This window comes from Lithobates pipiens, unplaced genomic scaffold (genome assembly GCF_037356315.1).
Source record: "Lithobates pipiens isolate NorthernLeopardFrog02 unplaced genomic scaffold, aLitPip1_a1.2 Scaffold_25, whole genome shotgun sequence".
Classification (NCBI taxonomy): Eukaryota; Metazoa; Chordata; class Amphibia; order Anura; family Ranidae; genus Lithobates; species Lithobates pipiens.
Window position 1 is genome coordinate 186,977,969 of NW_027507787.1, and position 24,908 is coordinate 187,002,876.

A 24,908-nucleotide genomic window follows, 5' to 3' on the forward strand; every position below is an offset into this window, starting at 1 on the left:
ACAACCACCCTGGACCCCCCCCCCCCCCCACCCTGGTGCCAGCATCGGACTTCGGACTGAAGCCCCTGGTCTATCCTTACCATAATTAAGGATAGAATGTTGCTGTTGGTCAGGGGTCATGCTCGGAGACCAGTAGCTATAGCAGTAGAGAGGCTCCCACTGATCATCAGGATAGGTATACAAACGGACCATCAGGATGACATGGACTCACTCGAGATGCGGGGTCTAAGCACTTAGTTGTATTCACCAGAAGTCCTGATGGTGGAGATGGGTTTTGTTGCATGTTAGTAAGTACTAGGTTGCGGTACTCAGGAGGTGAGCATGTAGGGATCGTGATCCAGCAGAAGTGTAGTCAGCAAACAAGCCAAAGGTTGGTAACAAATGATTGCAGGTTGAGATCAAGCAGAAGTATCATCAAGGAACAAGCCAAATGTTTATAACGAGCGTTAGCAAAGATATCGATGGCAGCAGGAGTAACAAGAGCGAGATATTGACTGGAGCAAGCACAACAATCTGGCAAACAGGAAGTAGAAAGGCATGGCTAAAATAGGAAGTTCATGAGAGGCGTAAAAGGTTCAAGGTTTTAGAGAAACAAGACACAATGCAAGGTTGTCTAAGGAATCTAGCCGGGAGCTGTCCAGCATCTCAGCAAGAAGAGATACTGCCAAACACAGCAGAAGTTGCAGGTTCAGATCTGGGTCCTGACAATCATACTTTATGTGCTGATTGCTTAAGGCTTTGGTGGCAGTGACTATGAGCATGAACTACGTTGACATTTCTTGCATTTTACAATTAATCCAAGTTAATGTTATATAAATGCAGCCCCTGAATGGGTCTATGAAGATTGCCCAATAGTTCTTTTGGAGCAGACATATAGCTGTATATTCTTCTGTAATGTTACTGAAACATGTTACCGGATGTGAATACGAGATGTCAATTTGTAGGAACATTGCTGATTTTTATTAAAAATGTATTTAAACAGAAACAATGTATGTTTATGCATGGATGAAACCTAAAGGTTTACATACACGTTTGGTACAAATGATATGGTTTCATTCTTTGTGTTCCGACTGAAAATATTGATTGAAAACTAGCCATTTAAATTTGGGATGGGTAGATCATTTCAAAAGCTATAATATAATCTACCTAAATTATGATGGGTTCTTCAATACATATGCAGATATTTGTTCTACCAGAAGTGATCAACAAAAATTACACCATGGCCTTTTGACTTGACAGAGTTGAAATCAATTGAGGGCCTACTAAATCGATCGAACTGAGGGTCTTTTGTTTATGATTTTTATTTCCTGAATTTAATCACATTGAATGATCAAATGAATGGTGATCATATAGATATACGTTAATGTGGCGCTCATACAGCATTTTCTATACTTTAAAATCACAGGAATTCATGGTTGCATGCCAAGGCCTCGTTTGCACGTGTGTGACTTTGCATATTATTTCAATAGAATTTATGCAATAGGCTCAGGCACCTCTCACACTAATGGCTGTGTGCTGCAGTGAGCTAAAACATGCATTGCAATGACAGGAGTCTGGAATAGATAACAGTCAGCTTCCAAGAACTGTATTAGAAGCAGCATTAACTCAAGCTATAAGATGTTACTGTATGCTGCTGGAATATTAAATCCCTGCCCTATGGATTAGGAACAGTTTTCATTGACTTTCTTGCTGGGTTAGTGTTTCTCATTGTCCCATGGCTTACAGTATTCCAGCATTAGCCACATGTATCAATCAGTAATTTTTGGATAAGTGTAGTGCTGTGCATCAATCAGAAGGCTTGGCTGTGGTCCCAGGGTAATAAGGAACTGCAGGCAACCCACTTAAAGCGAGATCAGTCACATATGATGCAAGATCACGGCTTTATAGAGCAGGACGAAACAAGAAGAAATCAAATTTGTCCTTTAAATTCATAATGCAATCCCAAAGTAATCAGCAGAGGCAAATCAGCAGATTTCATGTCCTTTATTATCAGCACTCTAACTGCATAAGGATGCTGCAGAGAGAGTTTATGATTGCCTTACAGAATTAATCCATATATTTGCCTCAATTAATTTGTACAGTGAATTATATAGCCTGGTCAGGGAAGGGGGGGTGTAATACCACAGTGAAAACTAGGCTAGAGAGTGGGCCAACTATCCAGACACTAGACAGGACAGCAATACTGAGCCAGAGGGTTGTCAGGGAGTAGTTGATAAATTAGCAGGGAGCTGCCCAAACACAGATTTTTTTTTTTCGTTCAGCCTACGGCTGTCAGAATACCTGAATCGGATTGGATGCAGCTGCTGTTTGGCCTAAAATTTTCAGCCAATTCCTTTGTTTTTTTTATTGGGTGGGAGGGTGGCAGCAGTAGCATACACAAAACAAATTTTTGTCCGGATCCCCAATAACCATCTGAAATTTGCATAGTATATGGCCAGCTTTAGGCCTTGGGAAAGACGCAGATGGGGAGATCGTTGCAAACATAGCCAGAAGTTGTTTTCATGGGTATCTAGAATAGAACATCAAAACCAGAGTTGGAAGAAAGATGTGGTCAGGAATCACATCAAGATCAAGGCAGGAAAACATCAAGCAAGGTCATCAGTGTGATGTCCGGGTGGTCTATTATTCAAGGGATGATTTCTCTGGCCTTGCTGCCCTCCAGGATAGGGAATATCCTAACGGTTGCAGAAAAAAAATAAAGAAGAGGGCTCACTAGCCTCGTGCATTATCTCAAGTGAATTTAGTGAGAAAAATTAAGTTAAAAACTACTCACAAACATGTGGAGAAATATTGCTTGTAAAAGCCACCAGTTCATGGTAATCAGTCCTGAAACAGGCTGTCTCCCAATAGCAAAGGCGAAGACATCAGGGCCGCTGCTGCCTAATGTGTTTCAAAGGAGTACCTTCTTCCTCATTGCCTCTGAGAAAAAAGGTACTCCTTTAAAACATGTCAGCCAGCAGCGGCCCTGATGTTATCCTCTTTATTTTTTCAGTCTGTGTCAGAGCTTCTCAAAGCTGGCCACTCAGCTGTCTGCTAATTGCCAGCTCCTTTCTCTCCACAGTGATTCGCCTGTTGATGATATCCTGCTCGTCAGTCCTGCCTACTTAAGTTGTCCAGCCCAGATGATCTCTGTCTTCCCCTTGGTCACATCTTTAGAGACGCTCTCCTGTGTTCCTTGCTTGGCTGACATTCTTTCTAGCTCCAGATCCTGCTTGCTGTTCTACTACGCTCATCTCTGGCTCCCTGATATTTTGGTTTGTCTGACTATCCATTCTGGTTCCTGAACTCTGGCTATGTTTTGACTATGTTTACTCTGTTTACCTTTTTATTATTATTAAACAAGTGTGATTTAACTGTATTTCTGTCTCAGTCTGATTCGTGGTTTCTGACAGTCTGGGAACTAACAGTGTGATTTCCATGAGACAATGGAGTTAATTTACTAAAACTAGAAAGTGTAAAATCTGGTACAGCTGCACTAACTTTAGCTTGTTAAATTAAGCTTTTTCAAAAAGGCTAGAAGGTTTTTATGCAGAACTGAATGAGATTTTGCGCTCTCCAATTTTAGTAAATCAAACTCCCAAACCATGGCATGCCATTCATTTAAGGTGTTCTGTGAATGTGAAAACTACATGTACCAACACAGCCTTTGTGGCTGTCGGCTTGTAGTTCTCAATGACCCTACCACGGCGCTGTTGATCGCTCTAGGTAGCTCATTAATATTACCGTTATTCAATAATTGCCTGCCCCTATTGAAGGTAACGGCAGACAGCTACACAGTCTGCAGGGCCGGGGCATTACACCCACCATCTGCTCCTTTAAAAAACATTTAAAAAACATTTATTAACCTGCAAAAAAATGTATTTTAATTTTTTTTTGTAAAGGTGTCTTTTAAAGGGTAAGTTCACTTTTTAGAAAAAAAATGTGCATTTATTATTTATTTTTTATTTTTTTTGGAGCCAGTAGATAACTGGTGCCATGCAGGTCCCCTCCAGATCTGTCAGAGTATCTGTGTGCCCTTACATACCGTACAGGCAAGCAGATACAATCTCACAGGAAGAATCACTAAAACTACCACAGCTCTCCACAGCACCCTGGTAGTTCATCAAAAACTACAAGCAGACATTCGTAAAAAAGAATGTCAGGGCTTGTTGTTCATTCACACCAAGAGCTGTGTGAATGAATGATACGACCGTGTGGGTGGATCCCCGCACCGCTGCGTTGATTTCAAAAAGTGACAGCTAGTACAGGGAACTTCTCCCCGTACTGCTGTCACAGGATCGCACAGCGGCTGCAGCACTGGAAACATGTTACATGTTCCACCCTAAAAATGTATCTTTTAAGATACATACAAACTGTGCAGTTGTGACCTAAGTTGGAACATGCCCTTGCTGTAGGTGTAGGCCACCTATGTACCTCCTAAAGCCTGACCAAAAAACTCCCAGAGATGGCATGATCCCATCTTGCGTTGTTGCTGGGACGCCTCCTGCCACTAGCACTCACTGCACAAGCTCTCAAACCTTAACACTTGTGGTCCACTATCTCCTCTCTGAGCTTAAAACTACTGCAACAGGGAATTGAGGTCACATGTGGCAGGGTTTGAATCAGCTGGGAGTTTCTTATAAAAATCCTAGCATCAAGACAGGATAGAATTTGCAACTTGTTTTTCGTCCCCGCTTCAGGAGATATGTAAATAGCCTACACCTATAGCAAGGGGATTATTTATCTTTGGTTAAAGCTGCAGTTTCTACAGACACCCCTTACATGCATAGGGATTTTTCTAGTAATGTGAACTAACCCTTTAACAGCCTAAGGACCGCCCCACTTACATATACTGAGGCAGGGTGGCCCTTAAACGCAAAATCACATACCTCTATGTGATTTCTCTTCTCAGATACAGCGGAAGCCAATCAGCAGGTCAGGCGGCTGCGATAGCTGCCGGCCAACCGCGATCGTTCGCTGGGGAGACAGAACTATGTAAACAAGGCAGACCGTTGTTCTGTCAGACAGGAAGAAAGAGATCTTGTGTTCCTTCTATTTAGGAACACAGGTGTCTCTTCCTCGAGTCAGTCCATCCCCCACACAGTAGGAAAGCACACCCAGGGAACACAGTTAACCCTTTGATTTCCCCTGATGTTAACCCCTTCCCTGCCAGTGTCATTCATTGTTTTTAGCTCCATTTGTGAGAAAAAAAAGGACATGCATTATATTTGGGTACATCTTCGCACGACCGCGCAATTGTCAGTTAAAGTAACGCAAAATATAGCTTGGTCAAGGGAGGGGGGGCTAAATCCTTCTCGAGGCCTTAAGTGGTTAAGCGATTTTAAAGGCTTTTGTTTTGAGTGTGGTTTTTTTCTTGCATGTTTTTTGGCGTGATGTGCCACACTGCAGCTTTTTTCCGACAGGATCTCAAATTTTTGCCCCATAGGCTGTTATTATAGGAGCACCTTTAAAATGTGCATAATTTTGTGGGGTTTCTTTTTCAGGCTCTCCCCCTAAAGTCCAGGGGGCCAACAATGCCCAAATCTGCCTGAAAACAAGGTCCTGCATTTTATTTTTAGTGACAGGCGCCTGAATGCTCAGATGTTAATAGGCACCACTTAAAACCATGGGAGTTTTTGATGTTGAGCAATGTGAGCCTAAAGCCACGTTAAAAAATAAAATAAAATTTTCTTCCACTCATTTCCATACTTGTGCCTAGTACGCACGAGTGGGAGACATTAACATATTCAATAAAAATCAGCGGACATTTTTTTGAATGAGAAAAAAATATATATTAGTGTGTACCAGGCTTTATAAATGTTTTTTTTTTTTTTTACGCAAAAAAACAAAAGGTAATAAATTCCTAAAAAAGTATACTCTCAGTAAGCGAATGAAATCAATGCCACAATCCTGTACATCACTTGCGGCACGTAGCATCTTCTACAGCTGAAGTCCCAGGACAGTGATGGAACATTGTGTATTTTCATTTTCACTCTTGTTTTTTCCCCTCACAGCTTGTAAACCTCCAGTGTTTTGTGAACATTTTGTTTTCGTTCTACCTTACTCGGTTTCCGTGTGTTTGGCATGATTTGAAAACATTCATAACAAGTACAAAAGATAAAAAATATTTTTGAGCTAACCAAAGCTGAAAAAGCCATCGCTTACCACCTCCTAGATAAAGCACTTGTAAGTCCAGTTTGTATTTAAAATTATTTTTGTTCTTGGCTCATGGTACCATTTTGTATAGACTGCACCTCATTTCCAAACATGTAACATGACCATTTCTATTTATATCCTTAGACTTCCTGCATTACATTTAGCAATAACTCTGGTTGGCACGGTCAAGGGCCTGAAGTGGTGTTTCTATGCGCGTCCTGAGCTGTAGAGGTTCTCGAGACTTTCCCCAGCAGCCTATTCAACACTTTCCTTGTTCAAGATTTCTGCTGGATGTAGAAGAGGTCATTTCTAAATGATGTATGAAAATTCATTCTAGGCAAGTCCCAGAAGCACCTTAAAAGAGAAGTATGGGAAACATTTTTTTTTTGAAGAATCATACTTGCCAAGGTGGATGCAGCATCATTCCGATGATGCATCTGTCCCCCACCGGCTTGAAGACTGAGAACTGAGTGATCAAACATCACCGATTGCTCGGATCTCAGAGCTCCACGAGCAGAGAGTCGGTGACTGTAGGCTCCATGCACACTGAGCTTAAAAAAAATTGTCTCTCTTGGGAGTAAAAAAACGTTCATATAGAGCATTTTTTGTATAAAGTTTAGAAGTGTTTTAGAAGAGTTTTACGTTTTGTCTGCCAGTAAGCTCCAATCAGAAACGCGAACCAAAATATGCCTGTAAACTTCCTAATGTACATGGACACATTGGATAACATTGATCTGCTTCTACAGGCAGAACACAAAACTCAACAACAAATACACTGGTATTGAGCATTGAAACAAGCCACACATTGTTTAGTAAAAAACATTTTACTCAAAGCACATTCACATGTGTGTTTTAAGGTTTTAAAACAAATCAACATCTTGGTGTATAACATGCATGTTTTGCATTATTTCTCCTTTTTTGTGGCCAAACAGGCACGTTAAAAAATCATTAGGTACACATTCCCAACTCAGGAACTTACAAAGTTTGAGTTTGGTAAAGTAAAGGCCAAATGAGAGATTAGTATCCCAAGGCTGTGTGGCTGTTGCCTTCCTCAGATGGGGTGATCTCACCTCTCTAAAAGCCAAAATTTGAAGCCATGGACACGTAGAGGTGGAACTATTAAATGTACCTTATGATCCCCTGCCAAAAATGTGTGTAGTTCCAAACATGTTATTTTCTAATCCCACAAAATACACAGTGGGGGTTGATTTACTAAAGGCAAATCCACTTTGCACTACACGTGCACTTGGAAGTGCAGTCACTTTAGATTTGAAGGGAAGCTCTGAAATGAGGGGGAGACCTGCTGACTTTATCATCCAATCATGTACAAGCAAAAATGCTGTTTTTTTATTTTCCTTGCATGTCACCCTCAGATCTACAGCGACTGCACTTCCAAGTGCACTTATAGTGCAAAGTGGATTTGCCTTTAGTAAATCAACCCTAGTGTGTCAACATGTGCCATTTCCCATCACGGGGTATCAATGGGCTTGTTTTGGGGGTACAACTCCTTCCTCTGACCTACTTTAGTTATGAGGAAGGGGTTGCACCCCCAAAACGTGTCCATTAATACCCAGTGATGGGAGATAGCACATGTTGACACACTGTTTTGGGGCTTTAAAAATAAATGTATGAAAATACACACATTTTAGGCACAGATCATGATGAAAATAAGAATGTTAAGGCAAAATTTGTGGGCATCTTCAAATTTGGGCTTTGCTATTCTTTTCAAAACACAGAAACATTCCAATTCACATTAGTTATGGCAGTATTTCACAACTCTTTTTCTCAAGATGTAAACCCAGGTCATGTTTTCTATATTTGTTGAATTTGGCACAGGTGATGTTGTCATTTTCACTGTTAGTAATTCGCACAGTTGTTTTTACACTGAGGATAATTCAGAAAACAGGACCTGGTGGTGCACCTAGAGGAGTGGAGAAACACTGAGTTCTGTCCTTAAACTTTCACATTTCAAAGTCATAAAAACATGGTAAATATTTAGAGGACAAACAGGAGCCAACAAGTGGAACAAGAAACTTCAGACCAGACAAGAGGAAATTAAAATTTGGCAAGCACGTCCACAAAATCTCAACTCATTTTGTCAATAGTGCATCATGGATGATCATGACCTAGTAAGAAGAGTAAAAAGTATTAAGGGAACGATGGTCAAGTGTCTGAGACCCTACATAGGGAGTTTATGGACAAGTTACTAGTCAAATTGCATAAATACTTACCTACCCAGTCTATTGTTGCTTGCAACCTGCTTGCCCTTCAGACACCTACACTGCTAGGAATGTACACACTGCAACTACTTTGTAATCTTGGCCCTGGTGCCTGGGTATCCAAAACTCGGGGACCTAGCAACACTGCCAGCTCCTTCCACCTCTTTCTTCTCCATGCTAATGTTAAGGCACTACATACTTTGCTAATGTGTGGAGTGGGTGTTTTGTTTGGACATCTAAACACCCGATACATGTATACATATTTGAAGGCAGATTCCAATAATACTTACTTGCGCAAACAAGAGGCTGCTGAACACTTTCTTCCTCTTCTGGGTCACTTTGGCCCTCACTGTGACTCGCGTCAGGGGATTTGACGTCCACAATGGCAAGGTCTTTGCTGGGTCCAGGAGTCAGATCCCATGGCTCCAAACAAACATCTTGTGTGAGCTAACCACCCTCACTTTCCTCTAAAAAGAAACAATACACCATTCATTAAGCCACCCCAAGTCTCATCTGTTTCTAGCATTCATTTTGCTACATCAGTTTTACAACCTTGCACTTGGTCTGATATCAAAGTTTGCTCCTGACTAGTGGACTCCACCATCTGGTTGTTTTTCTGCGAAAAATGCATAGAAAAGGGAAGGTGATGTCATTTTACAGAGGACAAACACTGGACAAGTGCCAACATTGAAAAAGTAAAGCAGTTACCCCCCATCCCTCTTGTCTCCTATGGGATAAGGGATATATGATGATCATCCTAGCAGGTGTGACTCCGTGTGACTGTGATCCCCAGGGCCTCTCCTCTATCCATGTCTAAACTGGCAAGGCTGCATTAATGGGCACTGATGAGCCAGGTAGCAACCAGAAAGTTTTTTTGACCCCTTAAATTCTGCCCTAAGCCCATGGCCTTTGGCCCACCTGGAAACACCCCTGTCGGTGGCTAAATTAGTGTGTTTGAAGTAACCCCACTTTTTTTGAGGCCTTGTTGCCTCCCCTGTTGGGGCCCGAGCGGAGGTAGCCTCCTTTCGTCCCTTGTGGTGCCTTGGCTGTAGCCTTCATTTTTGGTAGCTTCCTTGTTGAAAGAAGAGAAATAAATTTGATCCAAAAATAAATAAATGTCCAAAAACAGGAGCAATAAGAATGTTCGTTTCTGCGTTATATTTACTTTCATCTGTAGAATACCAAGTCATACAAATATTTTAGAAAACATTAGATAGAATTCTCTCAAGCAACTTGTATAAATAACATATACAGACAGTTAATTTTCACATATCCATATTGGTTAGATACAAACATTGCTTACTTTTTTTATGATCTAATGTATGTATTCCATCTGGTCTTGTTCATGGTGTTTGAGATCAGACCATCGTTTTCTGATTTGGTCCTTTGATCGTTCCATCAAAAGTTTGCAGTGCAAAATGGCGATGACCTTTTTTCCAAAATGAGGTCCTTTCGGCTGTTGGGCCTTTCGTAATTGCGCAGCTTGCAGTTATAATTGTGCTTCTCTAGGATGCGTACCATCTCCACCATCTCACCCTCACTCATGGGGGCTTTGTGCCTCCTGTGAGATCCACCACTGCAGGGCTGCCTGGAATCCACCATGTTGTCCCTCCTGAATGTTCCAAGGTGTGTTGCACGCAGAAGACAGATGGTCACGCCCCAGCGTCATGATGCACTGAGAGCAGAGTTTCATGCATGCGCAGTGTATATAAAACCAGAACGCACAGTCGATGGAACGGCCGTAGGAACGATCTTGGAGTGGAGGATGAATGATCACCATTGCCAATACGCGAAATGAGTCATAAAATTAAGGGACAATTGGAATTTGGGGCATAGGTGGATAGTGGCCTATACTGCTTAGATTGACGCCTATATTGGGACCAGCTTATGAGGTAAGCCAGACATTATGGTTTGTATTGTGTTCTGTCTTGCAGGCAGCATATAATTTATCATGACGGATAAATTTGGCGCCTGATTTTTTACCACAATTCATTGACCTGTACCGGGCGCTGCCCTGTCTCTGGAAGGTCAAGAGTCGAGATTACTCCAATAAAATATTGAGAAAGGCAGCATTGGAGAAAATGCTCGAGTTGGTGAAGCCTTTGTACCCCAGGGCAGACAGCAACTATGTCAAGAACAAAATTTCCAACTTGAGGAGTACTTTTAAAAAGGGAGCTCAACAAGGTCCTTGAGAGAGATCTGAGAGAGACATGTATTTGAAACCACTTCCGAGCATAGACTCCCACGGGAGTCTATGCAGTTTCCTGTCCCGCCGTGCTGTCTGCTGGGACACACACGGTCACAGAGACAGCGCGGGCCACTCCTAGTGCGCTGCGCAACTTGCGCATGCGCAGTAGGGAACCAGGAATTGAAGCCGCAACGCTTCACTCCCTGATTCCCTCACCTAGAATGACGGCCGCAGCAGCCGAGACCCAAGCGATCGATCGGTCTCGGCTGCCGACATCGCTGGACCCTGGGACAAGTAAGTGTCTATTTATTAAAAGTCAGCAGCTGTAGTATTTATAGCTGCTGGCTTTTAATATTTTTTTTGCAGGTGGAATCCCTCTTTAAGTTACCTGGCTGTTATGTTCTCACTCTAATGCTTTATAAGTTTGTAGATAGATTATGCAATTTTTTCGATTCCCCCATCAACACAGTCAGTGTTAACGGGGGAATCCCTTCCACTGTGCTGTTGCACTCTGACAGCAGGAGGTTTTCCTGCCGTCAGAACACAATCGCTGCCAACAGGGTGGTTGTACTTCAGTAGATCGATAGATTGACTTTAGTACAACCAGTCTGCCCAGATGAATAGAAATTTGTCTGGTTCCTGCCGATTCGTCTGTGTTCAGCTTAAAGAGGAAGTAAACTCTCCCACTCTGATGCTTCTTTTCATTTATTCCATTATAAGAAGTCATTATCAGACTATAGCCACTGTAATCCAGCCCAAATCGCATATTACTTACTGTTTAAAGAAACTTTAAAAAACTTGTTTCCAGGGGTTAGGCAGCTCCATCTTAAGTATTGTTTTCTGAGTCCACAGTGGAGTGTATTTCCACCCTTACATTGAGCACTTCCTGTACTGTTAACCAAGCCTTCTTCTCAATCCAACGTTTCTATGGCAACCCTGCTTCCCTGTTCATAGCTTACTTGTTTATTTCATAGTAGTTACTTGTGTCGATGTCTAATGTTTCCCTTTGTCAGACTTATCAGCCTCAGCTGATAAGACTGCAGTAATGGCCAAGTTTAGACTGTATGTGAGGTCACATGGTGTGTAGGACAAAGCTCTGAGTGATTAGCAGCCTGCCGGGAGTTCAGTGTTGTGCCGTAGGAAGTCCTGATAACAGATAGATAAGACAGAGCGTGTGCCTTAAATCAGGGGAGATCTGGGCATGCTCAGTGACTACATTCTACAGAACAACAAGGATTACAACAATACTAAGCAAGTAAGGAGATATCTACAAGCAGTGTTCATTAGGGTTTTTTATGCTGATTTACATGGGACAAAGTTGTGGGGGAGGGTTTACAACCACTAACTCAGAATGAGCAGATACAGATCTGAAAACCAGTAACGTTAAAAGTCCTTGATGGGCTAGTGATTCAAGCACAAAGTCAGAGGGTCGGCATGACAGCTGGGAATTAACTTTTGCTGGAGAATTGACAGCATCTATATTCCTTTCAGTTATTGTTTTCTTGGCAGGGGACTGAACTTGTTATCCATCCAAAATAAATATATCAGTTTAGGGTTGGCCATTTTGTTAATTTTAAATATATATTATCAGCATATAAAACTTGTGTTTAAATATAATTTCTGCATCAAATGCAGAGGAGTGTTTCATGGGGTCCTGTAGCTGCATTATTCTGTTCCCGGGTTACACTGTGTGTAGAAGAAAGGCTCTTTGATGTGAATGTGAGATGCAAACTACTCCATTCCGTACCTGACAGACAGAATCTTTGGGAAGCAAGGTCACTTAGCAAATCCCTTGCAGTGGTAAATATTTCAGGAAATAATAAGCAATATGTGTAATATCTGCTGTACACGTGATGGGACCTTTGCTCATGTAAGTTAAATATAGACTAAGTAGCAAAGGGGAGCTTGAGAAATGCAATACACAGCGCGGCTTAGGTCATTCAACTCACACAGACTTGAATCAAGATAAGTTTGGATATAATGTGAACATTTCAGGGACTGTTAGGCTTCATCTACACTACAGCTCCTAAACTCAACCAAGGAACATATCAAACAGGTCAGGGATAAAGTTGTGGAAAGCAGGGCTAGGTTATAAAAAAATAAATAAAATATCACAAGCTTTGAACATCTCACAGAGCTCTGTTCAAACCATCATTTGAAAATGGAAAGCATGTGGCACAACTGCAAACCTTATCAAGACATGGCCATCCACCTAAACTGACAGGCCTGGCAAGGAGAGTATTAATCGGAAAAGCAGTCAAGAAGCCCATGGTAACTCTGGAGGAGCTCAGGTGGGAGAATCTGTCTGTCTATTAGTCCTGCACTTCACAAATCTGGCCTTTAAGGACAAGTGGCAAGAAGAAAGCCATTGTTTAACAAGCCATAAGAAGTCTGGTTTGCAGTTTGCAAGAAGCCATGTGGGGGACACAGCAAACACGTGGAAGAAGGTGCTCTGGTCAGATGAGACCAAAATGTAACTTTTTGGCCTAAAAGCAAAATGCTATGTGTGGTGGAAAAATAACACTGCACATCACTCTGAACACACCATCCCCACCGTGAAACATGGTGGTGTCAGCATCATGTTGTGGGATGCTTTTCTTCAGCAGGGACAGGAAAGCTGATCAGTGTTGATGGGAAGATGGATGCAGTCAAATACAGGGCAATCTTTGAAGAAAATCTGTTATGCCACGTACACACGACCGGACTTTTTGACAGCAAAGGTCCGACTAAACGAGTCCGTCTGACAATTCGATTGTGTGTGGGCTCCATTGGATCTTTGCTTGCCAAAAATCCGTCAGACTTTAGAAATAGAACATGTTTTAAATTTTCCCACCGGAATTCTGCCGGACTGAGAAATCCGTTCGTGTGTATTCTAGTCGGATGGACAAAAAACGACGCAAGAGCAGCTATTGGCTACTGGCTATGAACTTCCTTATTCTAGTCCGGTCATACGTCACCACGTTCAAATCCGTCGGCCTTTGGTCTGATTGTGTGTGGCCAAGTCCATTCATTCGGAAAGTCCGTCGGAACTCCGCCGAAAGTCAGTCAGAAAGACCGCCGGACCTAGTCTGTCAAAAAGTCCGGTTGTGTGTACGCGGCATTAGATTCTGCAAAAGACTTGAGACCGGGGCGGAAGTTCATCTTCCAGCAGGACAACGACCCTAAACATACAGCCAGATCTACAATTGAAAGATTTAGATCAAAACATATTCATGTGTTAGAATGGCCCAGTCAAAGTCCAGACCTAAATCAAATTGAGAATCTGTGGCAAGACTTAAAATATTGCTGTTCAGACGCTCTCCATCCAATCTGACAGAGCTTGAGCTATTTTTCAAAGAAGAATGGGAAAAAATGTCACTCTCTAGATGTACAAAGCTGGTAGAGACATCCCTAAAAAGACTTGCAGCTGCAATTGCAGCGAAAGGTGGTTCTACAAAGTATTGACTCCGGGGGGATGAATACAAATGCACGCCACACTTTTCAGATATTTATTTGTAAAACATGTTGATAGCCATTTATCATTTTTCTTCCACTTGACAATTATGTGCCACTTTGTGTTGGTCTATCACATAAAATACATATACATTTTAGGTTGTAACATGACAAAATGTAGAAAAACCTCAAGGGGTGTGACTACTTTTTCAAGGCACTGTATGTGGATTTTCAACTCTGGATCCTTTCCCTGTTCCTAAAGGTAGTCCCCACTTTGTGAAGTGTTGGCAAAGCGGTACCAGTGTGCCCAGTGACAATGTCAGTGACCCTTAGAATCTATCTAAATCTAGCACTTTGTGCTTATGAATGAAGGTGACAGTTTGCAATACCAAACAAAATAACATTTCTCATCACATAAGTGAAGTATTTCATGACAATGCTTTTTGCCTTTATTTTGCTCAATGGCAAACACAATGGTAACTGCTGTGGGACAAGATTGTAAAGACCGTACACACGGGTCAAATGTCGGGTGGCATCAGCCGGTTCAAAAGGAACTGGCCAACATTCGCCCCCTGTGTACTGCAGTCTGCCAGTCTTTCTGTCGAAGGGGCATGATGGAAGAAGGTCTGCCGAGCGACTCCCAAAACCGGTCTGTTGGGAACACAATGGAACAACAGGCGAGATCGCTGTGCTAACATTGGATTGTTAGTACAGCGGCTCCAACCAGTTTTTTTTTTTTTCATTCAGCCGCTTGCCTTTGCTAAACCTTTATATACATGAAGCTAAAGTCTAATTCCAGCCAGGAAATGACCTGCATAGAGTTTGCATGTTTTCTGTGTGTTTGTTATAAGTTTACTCCAGGTACTCCGGTTTCCTCCCACATTTCAAACATATGCTGGTAGGTAATGGGCTCCTGTCCTAATTGCCCCTGGTATATGTATGTATGCATGTGAAGTGGAGATCTCAGACTGTTAGCTCTTTGGGGGCAGGGACTGATGTCCATGTGCAATCTGTAAAGTTCTGTGTTATCAGTGCTATACAATATCCTGTAATAAATAAATAAATGGGATGCAATTTTTTTTATCCCTTTAACTTAGGCTAAATCTCATCCCCTCCAGCCTCTCTACTGGTCAATGAAGCTGTACATTACAATAAAGAGCCAAAAGGTAGTGAAAGAAGGTAAAGGAGCAGGGCCAAGCTGGAACTTTACAGGAAAAGTATTATTAAAATTTGATTATAAAATCAGCTGCCTCCATTTGGCTTACCTCATACCTATGAAGCCTTCTTATGAGATAAGTTTGCACTTTCTGGATGACCCTGAAAGATGGCGGGTGGTGCACGGGTCTTCCCTGTGGTTCTTTCCATGCAAACCTTTGTGTCATTTCAAACAGGTCACTTATGGATGTTGGCTGTAGTCCCTACATCGGGACGTTGCATTCCTATGACCTATCAGGATGTACCCCCCCCCCCCCATATATTTCATATTTTGTGTTTTTCAAATGTTTTACTGCTACCAACCTATGGACCTGTTTGTAAGGTTCACCTCTATGTACCATAACGTTTACATGGTTTACTCAGAGACTGCAGGCATGGTACAGGAGACAGTGAAGAGACTGCAGGCATGGTACAGGAGACAGTCAAGAGACTGCAGGCATGGTACAGGAGACAGTCAAGAGACTGCAGACATGGTACAGGAGACAGTCAAGAGACTGCAGACATGGTACAGGAGACAGTCAAGAGGCTCCAGGCATGGCGCAGGAGCCAGAGGCTCCAGGCATGGCGCAGGAGCCAGAGGCTCCAGGCATGGCGCAGGAGCCAGAGGCTCCAGGCATGGCGCAGGAGCCAGAGGCTCCAGGCATGGCACAGGAGACAGGGACTCCAGGCATGGCACAGGAGACAGGGACTCCAGGCATGGCACAGGAGACAGGGACTCCAGGCATGGCACAGGAGACAGGGACTCCAGGCATGGCACAGGAGACAGGGACTCCAGGCATGGCACAGGAGACAGGGACTCCAGGCATGGCACAGGAGACAGGGACTCCAGGCATGGCACAGGAGACAGGGACTCCAGGCATGGCACAGGAGACAGGGACTCCAGGCATGGCACAGGAGACAGGGACTCCAGGCATGGCACAGGAGACAGGGACTCCAGGCATGGCACAGGAGACAGGGACTCCAGGCATGGCACAGGAGACAGGGACTCCAGGCATGGCACAGGAGACAGAGACTCCAGGCATGGCACAGGAGACAGAGACTCCAGGCATGGCACAGGAGACAGAGACTCCAGGCATGGCACAGGAGACAGAGACTCCAGGCATGGCACAGGAGACAGAGACTCCAGGCATGGTACAGGAGACAGTCAGTCAGTGACTGCAGGCATGGTACAGGAGACAGAGACTCCAGGCATGGTACAGGAGACAGTCAGAGACTGCAGACATGGTACAAGAGATGTCCTTCCAATCTCTATAGGGGAGCAATCCACTTACAGGATGGGAGAGAGCCCGCACCTCATCCCAGCTCTCAACTTCTCTGCCGTTGACACTTCCCATGTCCTGCTCCTCATGTCCCAGCCCCCCATGGTGGGGAGCCACAACTGAAATCTAGGAAGCACCCCCATAGATCCGGCCATGGAGAGCAGGTTGCATCTCCTGTCTCTCACGGAGAGGAGCTGGCCAGACAGCACACGGAGGAAGGAGAGAACCCCGCTGCTCAGTACAACAGGATACTGCCGTACAGTGTCTATATACAGAGCTCCCTTTGCCTCAGCATCCAGCTAGGGAGAGCCCGGATCCAGCACTCTGTGTGGCCAAGAGTCAGAGCTAGAAGAGGGAGTGTGCAGCAAGGAGACAAGGCTGGTGGGATATTAGGACAGGCAGCCCAGCGGCCCCTAGCAACGCCACTGGGAGGAGGAGCTAGGGATGGCACTGGCCAGAGGGGAGGAGGCACTTCTATTGGCACCAGTGCAACCCTACTGTCCGGTTTATATGGTGGTCTATTTCCTAAAGCAGGCGGCAGGCCATACACTATCTGATTATACAATCCCTGTACAACCTCATTTAGATTCACCAAAACATTTTAGGTAGATCTAAAGGAGATTGTACAATAAAACGGTTTAGTATCCCAAAGAGGGCATGAAAAGAAAACATAGTACCCATGAGAATACCCCAAACATCACTTTTTGTGCTTTACAATAGGTTCTGTTTAGTGACAAAAATGTTTTAAAGTGTACCAGTAGTCAATGTGTGCAAAATAGGACTCTACTACCAATGCAATAGAATGGGTTTTAATTAAAATATAAACTGTTTAGCAGCCAGAGAGGACATTTTATTTTTTTTAACAAATTTCCTTATACAAATACTGATGAATATCTTTGGTTCTGCTGTGTAATAAAGAATGGACTTTTGAAGCGCACCTTAGGTCTAACCTAAAGCTGGCCATACACTGTGCCAGTTGCAGTTGGTTTCTGATAAAGCAGTCAAAATTCAATCCATGGGTGGTGCTGTTGGCCTCAATTCTGCCCAACATCAAAGGGGCCAGTTGGAAAAATGATGGCTGAACAGCAGCTGCATCCAAACAAATGGAGCCGCTGTTCATCAGTGTATGGCTAGCTAATACCTAATTGTACACCTCTCCTCACCCCCCGACCCCTCCCAATTAAGAAAATTCTTTATAACTGAAGCACCTACAAAACCTGTATAATACTAGCCTGCAAGCAGCTAGCCGTACTCTAAGCCCTTGTACACACGGTCGGACATTCCGACAACAAAATCCATCTGATTTTGTCCGAAACTGGTGTTGCATACACACGGTCACACGGTCGGACAAAGTTGTCGGAAAATCCGATCGTTCAGAACGTGATGACGTTATTTCGTTACGACGGGACTACGTTCAGGCTAGTAGCCAATAGCTTTGGTCTAGGAATTTGATCTGAGCATGCGTGGCACTTTGTCCGATCGGAATTCTCTACACACAATCGGACAAAGTCCGATCGGATCATGTTTTCGGAAAGTTTTATAGCCCAGCTCTAAAACTTTGTCCGTCGGATATTCCGACGGAAACAGTCCGATGGAGCCCACACACGGTCGGATTATCCGACAACACGGTCCGATCGGACATTTTCCATCGGAATGTCCGACCGTGTGTACAAGGGCTTACACATTCCTATTGGAAGAACACTGTTGGTTAGTTTTGCAGATGGGGCCACTGGGTGGCTGTCTTTGCCTGTATGTCACCCTTTTACAGCAATGGGGCTTCTTATGGTACTTGTGTTCAGACCTGGTCACCTAGGAGATGCCCGGACTAGCTGGCAAGTAGAACACAGCATTTTTTACAGGCTTAGATGATAGAATAGCAAGAGGATATAAAATAGGTCAAAGTTAGACTTTAAACGCGCTTTAAGAAAACATGACAAAGGTAATTCTTTATGGAGAAAATTGAGAAATTGAAAAAAAAATTTAAGAATTTATAAAACATCTATTCCATGCGGAGGCATATTATTTTTCAGAAAAAAAATGCAGCTCCTAGGAAAATTAAAACTTTCTTGGCAGGCAGAACAGAAAGTGGGTCTTGGCTCTGAATAAAGCTGATTCCTGGGTTTGGATAAATTTTTCTCTATAGGTCCAGTTGTTATAATCCTTTGTTAAAGTAAACATACTGAATTCTGTCTCCATATTCCTTATGGATAGAATGTCGAAGCTCTGGTTCCAGACTACTCACAGCCATAGAACTGAAAAAAAAAAGAACAACACCAAAAAAAAAGGGTTAACAGAGACTAAATATTGCCAGACATTAGAGTCCGGACAAAATGCTAGTGGCATGGTCGTCATGCTTATCCCATGGCTCTCATAACCAGCGACCCGAAACGAGCATGCAGATCAGGCGTCTGATTTGCTGCATTCCTGTTCCAGGACTCAAACCACTTAAACCAGAGAAACCCCAATAACTAGCATTTTTACTCTTTAGCTGCCAGTGCCATTTTTTAAAACATTTTTTGAAAAACATGATATATTTTCTGAAAGCAGAGAAATAAAATGTAGAATAAAACGTCGGTAGTTAGGTCACACAATATTTGTTTATTAAAGTACAACTAAAGGCAAAACTTTTTCTTGTGTTGAATAGAAAGGAGGGGGATTAGAACATCTGTCAGTTTTTATTGCTATCTGTGCAGCAATTTAGGAGATTACCCCCATTCTATATTTATCCTGTTTACTATTACAATTGAAAATCTCCAAATTTTGTGTTGTCCCCAGAAAAGCAACGGGGAGGGGGATCTTCCAATGGTGACCTAGGGGACCCCAAGGAATCCCCTTAATTTGCAGGGATTTCCTCTCACTTCCTGTCTTGTTATGGGACAGGAAGTGAAGGGAAATCTCCGCAAAGGAGAATACAGGGCACAAAATAACCAGACAGAGGTTATAACTCTCCCTTATGCCGCATACACACGGCCGGACTTTTCGGCGGACTGGAATCCATCGGATAATTCTATCGTGTGTGGGCTCCAGCGGACTTTTTCTTCCCAAAAGTCCGGCGGACCTAGATATAAAACTTTCTTCAAATCTCGAGTCCAGTCAAAAAATCCAGTCGTCTGTGTGCTAGTCCGAGGCTAGGGCAGCTATTGGCTACTGGCTATGAACTTCCTTATTCTACCTCATCACGTTCGAATCCTTCAGACTTTTGGAGTGAACATGTGTGGCCAAGTCCATTAGTTTGAAAGTCCTGCGGACCTCAGCTGCAAAGTCCGTAAAAAAGTCTGGTCGTGTGTACTCGGCATTACTCTAACCAAAATGAAAAAAAAAAAAAAAGTTTTGCCTATAGTTCTACTTTAAATCTACATTTTCAGTAAAAAATACACTCAAAATAAATGTTAGTGCACATAAACATAATATAATACTCATTTTGTTCGTAAAATAAAAAGGGATAAGTTTACATTGAGTAAATTGATATCAAATACAGTATGTCAAGCCTCAAACCTGTGCAGGCCAATTAAACAACTAAAAACTAAAGTACCTACAATTGTCCATAGACCAAGGATATGCACTTAGCGGACCTCCAGCTGTTGCAAAACTACAAGTTCCATCATGCCTCTGGGTGTCAGTGTCTTGCTATGCTTCATGGGACTTGTAGTTCTGCAACAGCTGGAGGTCCGCTAATTGCATATCCCTGCCATAGACGATGCTTTACAGGTCATCAATTTAGAGTTAATAGTGAATGATGGTGCTAGAACTATTGCTTAGGTGTGCATGGTCATTCCTAATGTGTGTGGCAAAATTGTAGTTCTTTGTACATGTGGGCACCAGAAACATGCATTTGTGTTTGTATGTGTGAGGCTAGGGGGCTATATATATTTTTTTTGGGGTGTTTACTAATTTTATTAAACTGTAATTAAAAAAAATAAATGCAGGTGACAGGTTATCTTTAGGGAGACATCAATGCTCTTTTAGACTCCCATTGTCACTTCTGCTCTCTGATGCTCTCTGAGCTGGCTGACCACATATCAGTATGTAGGCATGATGGCGTGACATTAAAGCCCCATAAATCACTTCTACATGTAAGCTGAGAGCCTGGAGAAAAAAAAAAAAGTAAAACAGCCAATGAAAGGGGAGCACAGGCACTTCTAGTTCAACAAACTAAAAAGTAAAAAGTGTTACCATCGTTGTGGAAACAATGAACAGGCCACAGGAACCATGAACAGCAAGCTGTGGAATAAAAAAAACTGAATTATAGAGAAGGTCATGACATCAGGAAAAAGTCTACATGAAGGTGTGAGAATTAAAGCTGAACTCCGGGAATTCAGCCACTTTGTAAAATGTGCTTGATTACAAGGGGTTAGGTCCAAGAAGGTGTATGCCACATCATGGACTGATCTCTTTAATTTACAGTCTAAAGCCTCGTACACACGATCGCATTGTTGGCCAACAAAGCGTCAGATTTTGCCCGAAGGGCATGTGCCAGGAACTTGTCTTGCATACTAACGGTACACAATTGTCAGCTAACAAACACGAATGTATTGACATACTACATGGAATTTCAGTTCTTGAGCGCCACCCTTTGGACACCTTCTGCTAATGTCTTGTTTGGTGAGCATTGATTCCGAGCATGCGTGTTTGTACTTTGGATTTTTGTGTGACAGACTTGTGTACACACAATAGGAAAATCTGACAACAGACCAGTGTCCGCCAAAATTTTACTAGCCTGCCAACCAACATTTGTTGGCGGAAAATTGGACAATTGTCTTGTGGTGATGACAGCTCAAAATGTACGATTTGTCATCACTTTAAGTTCCTGTTAAAATGGTCATAAAGACAAAAAGTAAGGGTGAATCTCTTCAGCAGGGACACGGACAGCAAAAAAATCCTAATCCTTCAATTTGTGGCTTTAGATACACTTTAACCACGTAATGACTGCCCGTTTGCATTGGAAGATGAGCAGCCACTGTAGGCAAATCGACATACTGGTACGTCCCTGCCTACTTCTGGGTTTAGGGCACGTGCATGTATGATTGTACACAGTGGGAGCCTGTCAGCAAGTCACGAACAATGATTCACAGCCAAAACGTGCTGATCAACTGTGTACATTCACAGCCGAGAGCTCTACCAGGTTTGCGGTGCACATGCGTGCTGCCAACGACCAGCTACTGCTGCTATTGGACACAGTGGGAGCCAGAGGGTCCAGCGGGCCTGATGTCTGTCCGCGACACGCCGATCGTTCCCGACAAGGGCAGAACGGTCATCTGTTAACAAGGCAGATCACCGTTCTGTGACAAGGGAACACAGAGATTCTGTGTGTGAAATTGGATTACAAGCATGTTTCTGGAATGAATTATTCTCACAATCCAAGGTTTTACTGTATTTACTTTTTACAGTGTTACATTGTGAACACAGTTTGATGTCATTGCAGTGATGTTCTGAGATGAAACACCAAACTTTCCCAACATAACAATTCTCTGCTGGAGTCCTAAAGTTCTAAGTAACATGCAGGGAATAAATCTGTATTGCTACTTCTATGTAAAAAGGATCAGTGTTATGGTAGTAGGACTGTAGGAGACACATGGTTATTATGACAAGAGCTTGGGCAGCATGGTGGCACTGGAATGATGTGCTGACTTCCCTGCAAGGCTAGTATATGAGAGTTGTACGTTCAGCAGGCCTTTGTATAGGTTTCCTCTGGGTGCTCCATTTTCATGCCACATCTAAAACATACTAATAGTTTAATTTGTCTCAAGCCCCATACACACTATCAGTTATCAGAAAAACTGATAGTGTGTATGGGGCTTTAGAGTGTTCAGCAAACATGCACACCCCAATCATACAATAAAGAAGGGGCTAGGGGGACCTGGCAAGCTATATTCAAATACTACATAACATAAAAGTATTAGCAAACATCCTTTGGGGTTGTAGTGGTGGATCAGGATAACGGTCTGCTAGGCAGATGTGGGAACACTTTGTATTGTATGACCCTGTTAAGCATTTAGTTTAACCGCTTAAGGACCACCCCACGTACATATACTACAGCAGGGCGGCCCTTTAGCACGAAATCACGTACCTGTATGGGTCGGTCAGGGTCTGGGGTGCACGCGCGTGCCGCTGGCAACCCACTCCCACTGTTTTTGGACACAGCGGAAGCCAATCAGCGGGCCCGTTTTACCTGACGTCCGCTGGGACCTGCCGGTCATTCTCAAGGCAGACAGAACGGTGCTCTGTCTACGTAAAGAAGGCAGATCGCCGTTCTGTGATAGGAGAAGACAGAGATCACGAAACATGAACACAGGAAACACGAACAGTAACCCGGATCTGTCTTTCCACAGTACAAGAACCCCCTAGGGACATATTTAACCCTTTGATTGGCCCTGATGTAAACCTCTTCCCTGCCAGTGTCATTAGTACAATAACAGTGCATATTTTTAGTACCGATCACCGTATTAGTACCACTGGTCAAATAAAGAAAAATTACATAAAAATATCTCATAGTTTGTAGACGCTATAAGTTTTGCACAAATCAATCAATATACGCTTATTGGGATTTTTTTTACCAAAAATATGTAGCAGAATACATATTGGCCTAATTGATGAAGAAATCCGTTTTTTTACATTTTTTATTGGATATGTTTTATAGCAGAAAGTAAAAAATATTGTTTTTTTTTCAAAATTGTCTTTTTTTGTTTATAGCGCAAAAAATAAAAACTGCAGAGGTGATCAAATACCACCAAAAAAAAATATTTGTGGGAAAAAAGTAAACAAATTTTATTTGGGTACAGGGCACAAAGGGGAGGGAAGGAGAGAAGGAGGGTAAAATACCCACAGGCTAGGATCTAGGCCCACCATTTGTTAGGAAGTGCCCAGGCTGATCAGGGGTATTTTGGGGAGGGCATAAGACCACCAAAAAATTTGGTGTGGGTGTCATGGAGAATACCCAACATTTTCTCATTAATCACAAGATTGGTCATTATGCTCCTCAGCACAGCGATCGAAAGAGACGGTTTCTTCCAGGCTCTGGCTAAGGCTCTCTTTGCAGCGATAAACAGGTAGGTCGCCAGTTTTTGTTGGTACGAGAATGGACAATGCAGCAAAGCCAACTTGGCGTCCTTATGCATGGATATATGGAATGAGGTTTTAAGGAGTCCGAAGACCCTGGACCAGAAGAACGTCAGCTGAGGACAGGACCACCAGGTGTGGATAACGTCTCCCCGATGTCCACAGCCCCTGAATCATCTGTTGCTATAGGATGGGTTTGCACTGGCTATATGGGCCGGAACCCAATACCACCTCATGAGAACCTTGTAGGCAGCCTCCTATGTAGTAGTGGTAAAGGAGCCCTTTGTGACATGAGACCAGGCCTTACTCCACTACTCAGGGTCATTGGATGCTGCCAAATAATGTTCCCACGAGACTTAAAGGGGGTGGCAGCAGAACAATCAAGTGTATTGTGGGAGGAATAGTATAGTTCTACTTTAACCGCTTGTGGACCACCCGCCACAGTTTTACATTATTGTTATTGTACGTGATCTCGCGAGGCTTGGATAGCAGGCGCGTGTGTGCCCACCGCAAGCTCTGAGTCTGTCCGCGGGCATACCCGCGATCATTTCACAGAGAGGAAGAACCGTTCTGCCTAGTGACACCGTCAATGATCACCGCTCCCTGGAATCGGGAGCGGTGATCAGTGTTGTGTCACACACAGCCCCTCCCCCCCCAGTTAGAATCACTCCCTAGGACACACTTAACCCCTGCAGTGCCACCTAGTGGTTAACCCCTTAACTGACAGTCACATTTACACAGTAATCAGTGCATTTTTAATCGCACTGATCGCTGTATAAATGTAAATGGTCCCAAAATAGGTCCAAAAGTGTCCGATGTTTCTGCCATAATGTCGCAGTCACAATAAAAATCGCCATTACTAGTACAAAAAAATAAATAAATAAATAAATATATATATATATATATATATATATATATATATATATATATATTAATAAAAATGCCATAAAACTATCCTCTAGTTTGCAGACGCTGTAACTTTTGTGCAAACCAATCAAACGCTTATTGTGATTTTTTTTACCAAAAATATGTAGAAGAAGTTTTTTTTATATATGGATATTTATTATAGCAAAAAGTAAAAAATAATGCGTTTTTTTTTTCAAAATTGACGCTTTTTTTTGTTTATAGCGCATAAAAACCGCAGAGGTGATCAAATACCACCAAAAAAAACTCTATTTGTGGGGAAAAAAAGGCATCAATTTTGTTTGGAAGTCACGACCGCGCAATTGTCAGTTATAACGACGCAGTGCCGAATCGCAAAAAGTGCTCTGGTCTTTGGCCAGCCAAATGCTCCGGGGCTGAAGTGGTTAAGGTAAAAAATGTCTGGCTTTTACAACCATTTTACAAATCACATCTGAGTTTCTGAGCGATTTGAATATCCCTGTTTTAATAAACAAGTACATT

At 42.9% G+C, this 24,908-nt stretch overlaps 1 protein-coding gene across 1 annotated transcript in view; it reads right to left on the reverse strand.

Moving 5' to 3' along the window:
- Positions 1-17,241: 17,241 nt before the first annotated feature.
- SFXN2 (sideroflexin 2) overlaps positions 17,242-24,908 on the reverse strand; it is a 107,697-nt gene continuing 100,030 nt past the window's right edge. Inside the window, exons 11-12 of the mRNA XM_077455299.1 lie at positions 20,622-20,669; positions 17,242-18,700 (exon numbers count right to left, since the gene is read on the reverse strand). Coding sequence (XP_077311425.1) covers positions 18,601-18,700; positions 20,622-20,669 — 148 coding nt within the window. The 3' untranslated portion in view covers positions 17,242-18,600. The remainder of the gene's footprint in view (positions 18,701-20,621; positions 20,670-24,908) is intronic.